This window comes from Danio rerio, chromosome 7 (genome assembly GCF_049306965.1).
Source record: "Danio rerio strain Tuebingen ecotype United States chromosome 7, GRCz12tu, whole genome shotgun sequence".
Taxonomy (NCBI): Eukaryota; Metazoa; Chordata; class Actinopteri; order Cypriniformes; family Danionidae; genus Danio; species Danio rerio.
In genome coordinates this window covers 74826015-74840000 of record NC_133182.1, presented here as the reverse complement: position 1 = coordinate 74840000, position 13986 = coordinate 74826015, and the positions used below count along the sequence as shown (strand labels likewise).

Here is a 13986-nt window from a genome sequence, read left to right as displayed (position 1 = left end):
GATCAGAAGCAAAAAAGTTGCGATTTCCCACCCTTCGGTTGAACTAACATAATTATTGCATACTACGTGATAAAAACTAAATTCTTTTTTCTAGTGTCTCCTGACAAATGCTGGTAACAATCAAAACAGTCTGCAGTTTGATGGAGCATACAGGGCCTGAGTTATACACTTTCTAAATCAGGCTTTTAAACAAAAAAACAAAGCGGTTTGTGTTGTGGTGGTTCATCATAGGACAGACAACATATATAATAATATTTATCACTTTCAGCAGTTCTTTTTGTAATTTCAAAGGGTTTTCTGTAAAATTCCATTAAGATTTTGCATTTATTATACTGTATGAGGGTATGGGGTAAAAGAGAACCAAGAGGCATTTTTCAAATGCATTTTTAAAAAGCTATTTAAATTTAGAATTTAAATGCATTTAATATGATCTATACGCTTGTTAAGTGTGACGTCACGCGAAGCGGCTTCCGGGTCCAAGCGCTCTATTCAACTGAATGGGGAGACTCATAAAATGGTAATAATAAACGTTTACAAAGCGATTTAATACTTTCGAAAATCACGAGCGCAATATATATATGTCCATGCCTAATATCCGATGGCCAGAAAGTGATTCATTGTTTTATAAATTGTTAAATTGTTGGTATTTGTTATGCAGCAAGCCTAGAGATTGTTGTGTACACTATGATTTTATATAAAATTAACTTTTAATGTGTGAAGGGAATAAAACGTGATCATAAACGAATGATTTCTCAACTCAAATGAGTGGCGGCTTGGACCCGAAAACAGTATTACATACGTCACCACTTAAGCAGATAAATATACTTTATTTGTTTAATTAATCAAATTTTATAACATAAATTTTTTTTATAAAATTGTCCATTTATACATTTTAAAAAGGATTTTTAAATGCATTGTTTTATTGCTTTATTAAATGATGTCTAAAAACACAATTTAAATATATTAAGCTTGGGCGGTATCCAAATTCTGATACCGTCAAACCTCCTCCCTATTTTACCTCGGTATCCTGTATTACTGTGCATAATAAAAAAAAAAAATGACATAAGGCTCAGACAACACACACACACACACACACACATAGAGTGAGAGACCACCAAGCGATGCACAGCACCACGTTCTCTCTCTCGATCTCACACACACATAGAGAGAGAGCACCAAGCGACACGCATTATCACGCTATCTCTCATATACACACACACACACACACACACACAAACAGACCTCTAGTTCGTATTTACCACATCTCCCTTCTCGTTCGGTCGAAACCGGAAACACTGCCAAACTGCAGGTTAATTGGTCTCGCCATCTTACCTCCCCTCTCTCTCTCTCCTCCACACTGTCCCATGATGACAATCATGCATACGCATTTGTAGGCATTAAATAAATAATATTAATTATTTAATACGCGTCTCCTGTTTAAGTGCACTGTTTTTTATGACAGTATAATGGTAATAAAACTGACATTGTTGCTATTTTTAGATCCCGCGGTATACCGTATTACCGCCCCAAGCCTAATAAATATACGTTTTTATGCTTCAGTTATTGAATTGTTACTTTGATTCTTCGCTTTATTTCTAACTGGCACTCCTGGTCATCCATAGTAGTAGGTAGCTCATTAATAATTAATGACTTTAGTTGCTTTGTTACATGAGTTTGGACTAAAATAGCATAGTGTTGAATAATTTTGCTGTCTTATTTATGGACATTCATTTTTTTCCTCCTGTCCTCTATGACCCATTTTTATTTCCATTAGAACAGAGATGATGTCTTTCGAATAAAGTGATTGTAGATGTTTTTATTTATTCTGAACACGTTTCTTCTCTCTGCAGTGACTTGAATCACAGTACACAGTATGTGCAGGGACTGGCCCTGTGCACTTTGGGCTGCATGGGCTCATCCGAAATGTGCCGTGACTTAGCTGGAGAGGTGGAGAAACTCCTCAAGACATCAAATTCTTACCTGAGGAAAAAGGTATTTCACCAGCTGAACGTGGACTGCATGTCCAGTTGTATGTTGAGCTCTGAATGTTTGAATCGTTTTGACATGAGCGCTTCGCCCTCAGGCTGCACTGTGTGCAGTTCACGTCATCCGCAAGGTCCCAGAGCTGATGGAGATGTTCCTTCCAGCAACAAAAAACCTGCTCAGCGAGAAAAATCATGGTGAGAGCTGCGTTATTCAATCTTTCCTATAGGTCTCTATTCTAGTCTTTGAAAATTAAGTGTTATGCATAAGATTTGGTACATTTTCATTGATGTCTTCTATATAAGAAGAAAAATGAACACTTTTAAGTTCCTACTATTAACAGGCTGTTTGTTCGTATTCATAAAGTACATATAATGCATGGTCTTATTCTACGTCCCTAATCCTGTCCACTACTTAAACCCAATTACTATCTTAATTACTATTAATAAGCAGCAAGTAAGGAGTTTATTGAGCTAAATGTCAAAGCAGTAGGTAAAGTAATAGTGATAATTGTACTTTAGTACCTGTAGTTTTACGGGAAAACAAAAGAAAGATGCGAAAAAAAATTTAAATCACACATTTTTGTTTATTTGCGTTATTACAATTAAGTAAACATGGAGGTTTGAATATTTTGGTGCGAGTGGATGCTGCCAACTTTTTATGTATATATATATATATATATATATATATATATATATATATATATATACTATCTGACAAAAGTCTTGTCGTGGGTCCCAGTTGTAAGAGCTTTATAACTTGACTTGTAATGCTGCGTTCACACCAGACGCGGAACGCGCGTCAAGTGCGTGTGATTTACATGTTAAGTCAATGCAAACGTGCGAATAGACATCCTGCGGCGCGAATGGCGCGGCGTGAATGATGCAAATTGCGTGAATGGCGCGGGACGAATTGAGCGTTTTGCGCGTTTGACGCGCTTAACGAGCGTTTCCCCGCGAATCTCTTGAGTTCGAAAATCTGAACTTCAGCGAACATTCGCGCCGCGTTAACCAATCAGAAGCTTGCTCTTGTGGGGGCGTGATAGTGACGTAGAACCTGTTGATGGTGTCCCAGGGGAAATCCTCCAGGCGACACAGACAACAAGTCATCAAACTGGGCTTAACTTAGTCAGAAGCACCGTTCAAAGCCTCCGTGATCCAGGTTCAGTTTCTGGCGGAGTTTATGAGCTCACAGAGCTGGATGCACCTCTGAAAGCATGTAGTGGACTCAGACACGGTCCTAAACGTATCAACGCTGTTTTTCAGCCTTCATAAAGTGCATAAACACTGTTATTTTCTTCATAAAATCTATGTTAGCCTTTTAGCAACGAAGCTACAGTCACCTGGCAGACAGAAGCCCTGCCCATCACGCGAATCCACGTCTGTTCTAAAGTTAATTTGACACGCGAATGAAACGAGTAACCTCAAATGTTCACGCGGCAATTTACGCGCGAATAGCACGATTTATCCGCGCGTTCCGCGTCTGGTGTGAACACAGCATAAGAATAATAGCTTGACACCTAATTTTAAATGTCTTTTTTCATCATTCCATTATTTCTAATTTCAATTTTATTCAGTCTTTCAGAGTTAGCAACAACAGCAAAATATCAGTTTCATAGGTTAGCTAACTGTTTAAATCAATGTTTTGTCCTGTTTTTTTGCAGGAGTTCTCCACACATCTGTTGTTCTGCTCACTGAAATGTGTGAGCGAAGTCCTGACATGCTCTCGCACTTTAGGAAGGTACGTAAGCCAGTGTCCTTGACCTTCAGCAGTCACCTCTAAAACTGCGTTTAAGCACCACATCAGCCAATCTGAGACAAAAACGCTCATATCTGTTGCCAATAGCACTGACATGACTACTCAAATGAGACTGTAGTCCTTACTGAAATCTGGATGCTTGTCCTGGATTTAGCTGCAGGTGTGTTTATCTCACTGGGAGATGAATACAGGTTCTCTCACTCTCTGTATATCTGCTTCAGCTCTTCCCACCCCCAGCCTGATCTACTGTGCCAGCACGCCCACCTCTCATGCTCATAACCGTAGCATAATGTTAAGCTCTTCTCTGAAAAGTGACTCTATTTTCCGATTCCCCCCTAACATCTACTTCATATTTTTTCTGTCATTTGTCTTTGTTACAATTCCTGCATTGTGTTAGAATGAAAAGGTAAGAGGACATTCTGGTTTCATAGCTGGTGCATGCTCTTAAAGAAAACAAAACAACCGCATCATCATGATCACTGTAGATCTAGTCCAGTTTCTTTTTTTTTTTGGTTTTGACGTACTGTTTATTTTGCAATTGTTGTCATTTAAGTGTTTTCTTTTGATTATACAGGATTATGTAGACCTCATATGCATTCTCACCTGTCCTGCGTTCACCTTTAGATTAATTTTTAATGGTTCTCCTTTCATACGGTCACTATTGGGTTGTGGTTTTTCCAATATGTACAGTATTGTGGGGGGTACAAATGAAGACATTTGCTAAATTAACAAGAATTCTGGTTATAAACACACAAACAATTATAGCAAACGCTGACATGATGATATCCATGTCTTAAATACCAAATCAGCTGTGTAGTGAAACCAATCTATTGGAAGATGATCAACTCAGGGTGCCTATGTGTATTGACTCTTACTGACCCCTTTTTTTGTGCTGTCCTCTTAAGACCTCAGTGACCCTGCTGTGACCTTGCTCATTATTGCTCTATCATTCTTTTCTCCCAATTATGTATCTTTTTAGCTGGTTCCACAACTTGTGCGAATCCTGAAGAACCTGATCATGTCAGGCTACTCTCCTGAGCATGATGTGTCCGGCATCAGTGACCCTTTCCTGCAGGTATAGACGCATCGTTTTCTGTCAGTGGTGCATAAAAGTGCATTGGATGATGTTAGTGTTATGAAAATTTCTTCAACATATTGAAACAACAGTCTTTGACTTTAATTTGGTTAAAGTATGATGTACTTTCATCTAAATTGGAATATTGAGTAGGGGTAGGGCTTTTGCACATTCCCTTGTAGCAAACTAACAGTTTTGTTAAGACCACAGAAGCACCGCTACTCTAAATGCGGAAACAAATGATCAGATTGTGATTTAAAACAAGGCAAAACCTTTTTTTTTTTTTTCTGTAGATTAATTTTTCACTAAATGAATAACAATGTGCACTAGCAAAATAAAGATTGTAGATTTTGAATTCATACAGACTTTAAACACTCCCAGTTAGGGCTGCAGAATAAATAGATCACTCATCAGCGATACACAGTTCAGAACACATGGTTTGTGAAGTCACGGCAAAGTTTAACCAGCAAATTTCATTTGCATGAATTTTTAACTGTATTCGAGAGTTTAAAGCATTAGTTTACAAGAAAATGGTAACATTTGTATCTTTAAATGTAAATCAAAGGCGGCAACACCAAGGGTCTAAAAATACAAATTTATTAAATTAAAAAGGCTGACACAGAGCGTGTTACATTTCGAGCCACCTGATGAAGAGCCGGGCGGCTCGAAACGTAACATGCTCTGTGTCAGCCTTTTTAATTTAATAAATTTGTATTTTTGGAGCCTTGGTGTTGCCGCCTTTGATTTACATTTAATTGCACTTTTTGCGGTTTTGGCTGATAACCCAATTAAGAGAGATGTGCGTGCTTTTGTACAGTTTTTTTTTTAACATTTGTATCTTTACAATGATTAATTGTATTTAATTATTTGTACACTGATGACTATAGTGATTTGTTTTTATTGTTCAATTTCTGCACCTCAATACTGTTGCTCTACAGTAGAGGTCTGCGCGGGACTAATTTTTATTCTTCTCCCGACCGCTCGTGCCGTATATTCAGCCTTTGTTTACCTGCTGCCTGCCCCGTTTTCTACCTGACCGTTCCCACTGAATTTAAATCTGGATTCCAAAATCTCATGTTTAAATTGGGTACTACCAAAAGAGAGGGGTAACAGATAAAAGTGAAGGTTGTGCAAGGATTGTAGGCTAAATGTCAGGTTTGTTTGCCCCTTTGTGATGAGATATGTGTGCCACATTACACCTGAGGTTCCAGTCTTGTGACTGCTAAAGGGTAAAACTTTGAGGTATTATCACATCCAGAAGGGTAGTTTTTTTTCCATTTGCTTCAATGACGCATTAAAAAGACTCTCATACATCAGACTTTCCTGATTCCAAACAGTAAACTAACCATTTTATAATGCAAGCTGAAGGACAGCGCATATTCACTTTGCTCTGCCATGTTGGTAAAGCCCGTTCTGAGCAGATGCAGATGATGCGCACACAAACTGCGGAAAAATTTAATACATTTTCTTTATATAAAGCATTACCAGAATGCACTGGTCATACATTCATAATTTATAAAGGCTGATTTATACTTTTGCATCAAGCGGATGCTCCGCATGGTCGCATAGCCCTTGCCATGGCTATCACTGACGCTCTCAAAAAATGTAACTACACACCGCAACGCTGCATAGCGCAAGCTCTGTGATTGGTAGCGCTGACGAGTAAGAGCCACGCAAACCTGTTGGAGGGAGTGTTTACAAGTGTCGAGTCCCGTGAAGGAGCTCCAGGTGGACAGTTTTTACATTATGATTAACGTTGTTGCACATCCGCCGGTTCCACCTCAAAGTGAGCGAGTTTGAGCTACTTCTACAAGAAGGTAGCGTTCAGAACAAACAGAACACCATCGAAGAAACACGACACAGAGGAACATAAGTTTGTTTTGGAAGTGTTATTGCAGAGCAACACAAACAGCGCGCAGAAGTATAAATGCACAGCTACACTGTAGGCATGCACCGTGGGTCACGCCGTTCACTCAGTGCAGAAGTATAAACAAGGCTTAACAGTCTTGAGCACTGGCTGTAACCGTGCTCAATAAGATAATATGCTGTTCTGAAATAACGTTGGCACTCAGGAGTGCTATATTCTTAGACCTCCAGCTCCCGTTTTGTTTTACACCAGAGTTTTCTACCACGTTTTATTCGGAAATGTATGAATGCAGACCTCTACAGTATTAAACTATCTTGTAATTTGTATATTATTTTATGCAGATGCCCAGCCCTACAACCCAATCGATCTAAAATTATGAGTTCTTTCCAAGAAGAGCTATTCAATTCATCTGGTGAAATTTGTATTCATATTAAAATGTGTATCGAAGAAAAACTAAACATTGCAATGCCGTGCAGCCCTACTCCCTGATTTTTCTAAAACCAGGTGCTACAAAAATACCATTTAGTCTGATGGTAATTTTGCAGTAGCAGCAAAAAATGCACTCTCCCATGACAAATTAAAAATTGCTTAGGAAGCAGAGACGGTGCTATTTATGCTTTGCATCTATGGACTGGCCTGTAAACAAGGTGCTTAATGACCAACAAGCAGAAAGTCTTGTCTAAAACTGAAAACTTTTAAAGATGCATGACGATTTTAGCAAAGTCTCTTATGAAACTGGGATTTTCATAACAGACTATTCAATAAATAAAAGTCTCCTACAACATCTTTAACGTAGCCATCAGTGTGAATTACATTATCTAATGCAGTGGTTCTCAAACTGTGGTACGCAGGATTCCTTCTAGGGGTACGTAGAGGAATCGCTGAATAATAAAAGTAGAAAAATGAACACTCTTTTAACCTTTTAACGCATATGCTAACACCGTTGTGATCAGTAAATTGATTTTAAAAGGCTTTTATTTTCATTTTTCTAATGTATTCTATCATTTAAAGCTAATTTCCTCTCCATATTTGTAACGGTTGCTGGGGGCATATCCTGTATTTATATATCCCAATGTTGACAGCTATAGTTTAATCATCTGCTTTTCTGGCACACAAAGCCTACTCTAACACACAGTAAGCAGATCTAATTTCTAATTTAAATATGTAAATCTAATTCAAATATTTAAAATACACGTTGATGTTTAGATTTCAAAGTTTGCAAAAAATGTCATATAAATGCAACCTATTTTCAAATATCAAAATTTATCAAAAAGAGTTTATATATGAATACATCATATTCACATATAATATGTTTTTGATAAATTTTAAAATTTGAAAATGGCCTATATTTATGAGGCCCAAGAGACATTTCCAGGTTTTTATGATAATATTTTACATTTATATGCGTTTTCTTTTTACTTTTTAAGAACAGTGCTTTTGTTTATTAACTTTTAAAAGCACATTAATTTAAACCCATTCATTTTAGGTTTTGGAGTTTCTTCTGGTGTTCTGATGAGATGGTTCAGGTGTGTTTGGTTAGGGAGAGGTTGAAAATGTGTACTGTTGGTGTGCCTTCGGGAACGGAGTTGGGAAACACTGATCTAATGTATCACATGTCATTTATTTGATCAAATGCACAACATTGATTTTTAGAGTGGGCCACAAGTTTGTAATCCATCGTTCCCATATGAGGTGATACCTGTTCTTTATACCCTAAAGCAATCTGATGAGCTCCTCTGGGCCACACTGTGTCTCTTGGCATTTTTAAGGTGCGGATATTGAGGCTACTGAGAATTCTGGGAAAGGGGGACGATGACTCTAGTGAAGCTATGAATGACATTCTTGCACAGGTAAGCAGTTAATCTACTTTATAGAACAGTACGTTTTGTAATGTTCTTTTTTTTGAAAATTTCCCATTAATTAATGTTCCAATAGGTTGCAACGAATACAGAGACGAGTAAAAATGTAGGCAATGCTATCCTCTATGAAACGGTTCTTACTATTATGGACATCAAATCAGAGAGTGGTCTGAGGGTGAGTGTTACATCAGTCATGCTGTTCAACATCTGAGTGGGATTGAAATGTGAAAGTGGATGAAAATGCTTTTGCTTGCTTTATTGCAGGTTTTAGCAATTAACATTCTAGGACGTTTTCTTCTCAACAATGACAAAAACATCAGGTATGTGTTTTGGCTGTGATCAATTGTGACATTCAGGTTTGATGATGAAGAGATAGAATGATGAAGACTTTGAGTGATCCATCGACTGAGTTTTAAATGATGACCTCATTGTTTCTGACTATAGCTGTAAGGATAATTCACACAGAACGCTTTTTTTATTCCAATCCACTACTTTTCTTAAGAATTTATTTATTTATTTTTTATTATTATTTTTTAAAAAATATGTAAACATGTTTGACGGATGGCCTTTTTGCAATGTCTTGCATTATTTTTTGAAGCACTTCGCACTTGACAGACTCCCTAGTTTTTCACAAATTTTTGTGAATTTTTTTTCCGTTTTTTTGTAATTTATTTTGTGATTTTAAAAAGGACTGATTTTGTGGTGGTAATTCCCAGAAAGTTGAAGACAATTTTGCGTAAAAACAATTATATAATTTATATATATATATATATATATATATATATATATATATATATATATATATATATATATATATATATATATATATATATATATATATATATATAAATATATACACTGCTCGGAGGTATAACTGCTGAAGAGTGAACAGACACTTAAAAATATCATTTCCAAAGCAGTAGGCCAATCAGAAGTATTTAGAGGCATAAAAGACATTGCAAGCTTCTGGTGCTTCTTTCAACCATTCCTGAGAGCTATCTCACGTTTTTAACCACAAAGATGCTTTCTGTGTGACCGGCTCCTCGCTGTGAAATAAACTAATTGATTTCACGTGCTTTCTTGATAGTCTAAATGACAGGGGTTTTACATGTATTACTATTTTTTTATCAGATATGTGGCATTGACATCTCTACTGAAGACGGTTCAGACAGACCACAATGCTGTGCAGAGACATCGAAGCACTATCGTGGACTGCTTAAAAGACCTTGACGTGTCCATTAAAAGGTAATTTATGTGCACTCTATGGATATTTATGCATGCCGCGACATCCTCCTCCTAACATGTGTCCTTCAACAGGCGTGCAATGGAGCTGAGCTTTGCCCTCGTCAATGGCAACAACATCCGGGGCATGATGAAGGAGCTTCTGTATTTCCTGGACTCCTGTGACCCCGAGTTCAAAGCGGACTGCGCATCGGGGATCTTCCTGGCTGCTGAGAAGTAAGGCTGTTTAGTGAAGAAATCATAAGAGGAAGAGCCAAGGATTTCTATATCAAGTGGCTCTTTTTGCATGTCCTTGTAGCTTCTGTTGAGATTTTAAAACTGTAAAAGCCTAGCAGAAAAAAATCAGATCAAATGCTATAAGCAAATCCTTGAAGAACAAAGAGGGTTTTTTAGCTGAGTTGTTTGAGTGAGTTGTGAAGTGGCTGTGTGATGATAAAATGAGTGATCCATCGGCAGAAGATGATTCTGTTGACACTTTTATATCTGACAGCACTAAAAGGAGTTTAAGGGTGCTTTTACACCTGCCTTATGTAGTTCGATTGAATCGCACTAGAGTTCGTTTGGGCTGGTGAGAATGCAGCAATCGTACTCGAGTGCGCACCAAAAGCAGACCAAATAAGCGTACCGAGACCTGCTTGAAGAGGTGGTCTCGGTACGCTTTCAAACTAACCCTGGAGCGGTTCGTTTGTTGTGAGAATATGATTCGTACTAAAACAGATCCAACAACAAAAAGTACTGCGCCTTTTGGACCAATCCAGCTGCCGTAGGCCGATGCTCTGTGCATTATGGGATATGGAGAAAAAATATTTGTTGACTGCGCTTTACCAACAGAGAGAGAGAGGGGGGGAAAACATTACCTGATGGATCGTTGGTAATATTTCCGCAAGATGACCATGTTGCAGTTTAGCTAAATTAATTCACATCGCCTCCTGAAGTGACGAGCGATGCATTAAAACAATGTTTTCAGCCGCGCTTCATTCTCAATGTATAATTTGTCTAAAGCAGGGATACAATCAATCAGCGCAGTCGTCCCTACAGAGTAAAACCGACATTTTGTGTCTGTCGGTTTTGTTTACCTGCGGGAGTTCATTGGCAATTTTTCGCACGTGAATTCTGACTAATCAATAAGCAGTTTAGGAAATATGTTCAACAACATCTGGACAATGAGTGATGTGGATTTTGTCAGATGACTGCATTTTGGTTCGTTTCAACTGGTTCGGACCAAAGCCAGACGTGTGGTGTGAAAAGGACCCAAAGACGGCAGAAAATGCAACAATGTATCATTTATTGCCCTTGGTCCGAACCAAATGAAGCGAACTACAAATGTGAAAGCCCTGAAAGTTGGGTTTTTATATGGGCTAATGCTTTTTGTATTTTTAATGTTTTAATATTTTAGGGTGCTTTCACGCCTTCCTCATATAGTTTGATTGATTTGTTCTGGAGTACATTATGCTGTTCATTTGGGCAGGTGGGAATTGAACAGGGTTTCTGCAGGGTCTTAAATTTAGTCTTAAACGCACTGAAATATGATGTTGTAGGTCTTAATTTTAAACAGCTCGTAATTGACCCTTCGCTAAGCCCCGCCCTCCTTAGTTACTATTGCTACGCCTGTCAAGCTTTCATGCCTGCAACATCTTTCACAACGTGTATGCGACGGTGCCAGACGTTCCCAGGGATATAATTAGGCATTTTTGGCGAACAGGTGAGATATCCGAGAAAGCCAGACAAAGGAGGACTGCAGTATGCATTACAGGGGTTTATTCATGACATATTAGGCAACAATTAGAAATTAACTGAATCAAAATTGAAGCTAGGTTAGCCTAGCCGCCTCATACGCCGACCATTCAACAGCTTAGTTTATGCACAGCAGGATAAGTGACATTTACAAATATAATCTATTAATAACTAATTAAACCGTCATTTCTCCTTTTTAGCCAAAAAGCCTGATAGATTAATTGTTGTGCAATGAAATATACTTACTAACCGACAAGGAAACACGCATGGAGAGTGCTTCTCCATCATTCATTCATAGAAAGAACAGCCAGGATGGGGAAATTGATGGATTTGGGATCACTGTATACCTAGTTTGCTTGCTTTGACACGTTATTTAGGAAATGTGGCTAAGACATAACTTGAAATTTTTTAATTTTGAATGGGGCTAGTAAAAAATCTTTTCCACTGGCCATTAGAAACAATCCTTAGTGTTTAGCACCATATAATTCTGAAATTTCATTCATAATGGTCTTCAAAAAGGTCTTAAAGTCCTAAATTTGACTTGGTGAAGCCTGAAGAAACCCTGATTGAAGCAATCACACTCAGGTGTGCACCAAAAGAGGACCAGGTGTGAAAGCATCTCAAGTGTTTATTTGGTTTGCTGATGTCACTAATGATTGTTTGTTGCAGGTATGCGCCTTCCAAAAGATGGCACATAGACACCATTATGAGGGTTCTGACCACGGTAAACAATACATTTATTTTCTTCCCTTTTTTTATTCTGCTTAAATTTCCACTTTTTGTTGGACTAGATAACATTAATGATCATTTTAGTTGATCACCTGAAGTCTTTTCAAAGCACACATTAGAATAAACAATGTTTTTAATAGATGCTGTTGACTTGATCTTGGTTGTAGATTTTAGATCCTATAATTTGACAACAGCTTTTTCTAATCTTTTTGTTTGTCATATAATACATTTTTTCACCTAAATTGGTGCTGAAGCCAGTAGTTGGCAGACCTCTTGCAAAACCAGTTTGCATTTTTGCTAACTTGAGCCAAATGATGACATAAGCAGCCCACGAACACAACAAAATGAGTTCTGAGGACAGTTTAACAACCACAATAATTTACATCAGTCTTTTTTTTAATTATTATTCTGATTGATTGGCAGATATGTTGTGAACACTTACCTCTGAAGTGAGCAGTTTCTGTTTTAAGACTACTGAATTGTATGAGCCTTGTTTTCTGAAGCTGCAATGCACAAAGGTAGCATTATTTTGATGGAAATGTTGATTGAAATGCTATCTGATGCATGTGTTTTGTTGTATCTTGTTTCACAGGCAGGGAGTTACGTTCGGGACGACTCTGTGCCCAACCTCATTCAGCTCATCACAAACAGCGTAGAGATGCATGCGTACACTGTACAGAGACTCTACAAAGCCCTCCTGGACGACATCTCCCAGGTCAGAATCAGCTTTCATGCTGGAGTAAATTTATAACGAATGAAACCTTAGCATATTGTTGCAAATCCATTCGAATTGTTAGTCTCAAGGAGGTATTTATTATTACACCGTAAAACCCAACAGTGGAAAAATCACTATATTAAACAAAAGTTGTAAGTTCAACTTATTTAAAGTTACTTTGACCTAATGAAAAGGATTTATGGTAACTCGTTAACTGATTATATTAAGCAGAAATCAAACCGAATGAGTTAATGAATTAATTAATTAATACTTTTGTGTTAACTTGATTTATAAGCAGTACCAAACCATTTGAGTAACCATGTAGTTGTTTGGACTTAATTCGTTCTATTAACTGAACTTAAAATGTTACTAATACTCAAACACAAATGGTATACGTGTATATGACTTAATATACATGTATAAGTTCACAGTACTCGAACCATTTGGTTTCAAAACCCAAGTGCTTGGCCTCAATTGGTTTCCTCAAGCAGTTTCATTCATTAATTTTCCTTCGGCTTGGTCTCTTATTTCTCAGAATGATCCGCCAACTATTCTGGCAAATGTTTTACGCAGCAGATGCCCTTCCAGCCACAACCCTGTATTTGGAAACACCCATATACACTCATTCACACCAAAGAGCATAGAATCAACAAGAGGTGACACTATAGTGCAATTTGGGAAACAGCCACAAGATGGCGAGGTGGCAATTTTGGAATGAAAATTCCAATAGAACAATAGCATATTTTAAGTCTATAAATAAACTATTAAAAGTGCTGATGATTGTCATAGTAAGTGTTGTTCTGTCGTCTTTCGGGTTGTGTCTCAACTTTAATGCGCTTTTTAAATAAATGAATAATAAACAAAGCAGCTGCTCGCCATCCCGACAGCAGTAAGATCCAACGGGCAGCTGATCGCTTTCAATAAAAAATGGCAGATTGCGGGGCTGTTGCTGGGCGCTGCTGTTCTTGGTACGTTCTATTGAGTGTCGCTTTTTGTTCATTCTAAGCTCTTTGTTCTCACACAC

At 37.7% G+C, this 13986-nt stretch overlaps 1 protein-coding gene across 4 annotated transcripts in view; it reads left to right on the top strand.

Moving 5' to 3' along the window:
* Positions 1 to 13986, top strand: part of ap1g1 (adaptor related protein complex 1 subunit gamma 1) — a 50069-nt gene that overhangs the window by 19123 nt on the left and 16960 nt on the right. For all 4 annotated transcript variants that reach the window (XM_068222169.2, XM_073906195.1, XM_068222168.2 and 1 more), the window contains 11 exon segments: positions 1851 to 1992; positions 2084 to 2180; positions 3647 to 3723; positions 4721 to 4816; positions 8453 to 8533; positions 8619 to 8717; positions 8807 to 8862; positions 9674 to 9787; positions 9860 to 10000; positions 12188 to 12242; positions 12840 to 12962. In XM_068222169.2, the coding sequence (XP_068078270.1) occupies positions 1851 to 1992; positions 2084 to 2180; positions 3647 to 3723; positions 4721 to 4816; positions 8453 to 8533; positions 8619 to 8717; positions 8807 to 8862; positions 9674 to 9787; positions 9860 to 10000; positions 12188 to 12242; positions 12840 to 12962 (1081 nt within the window).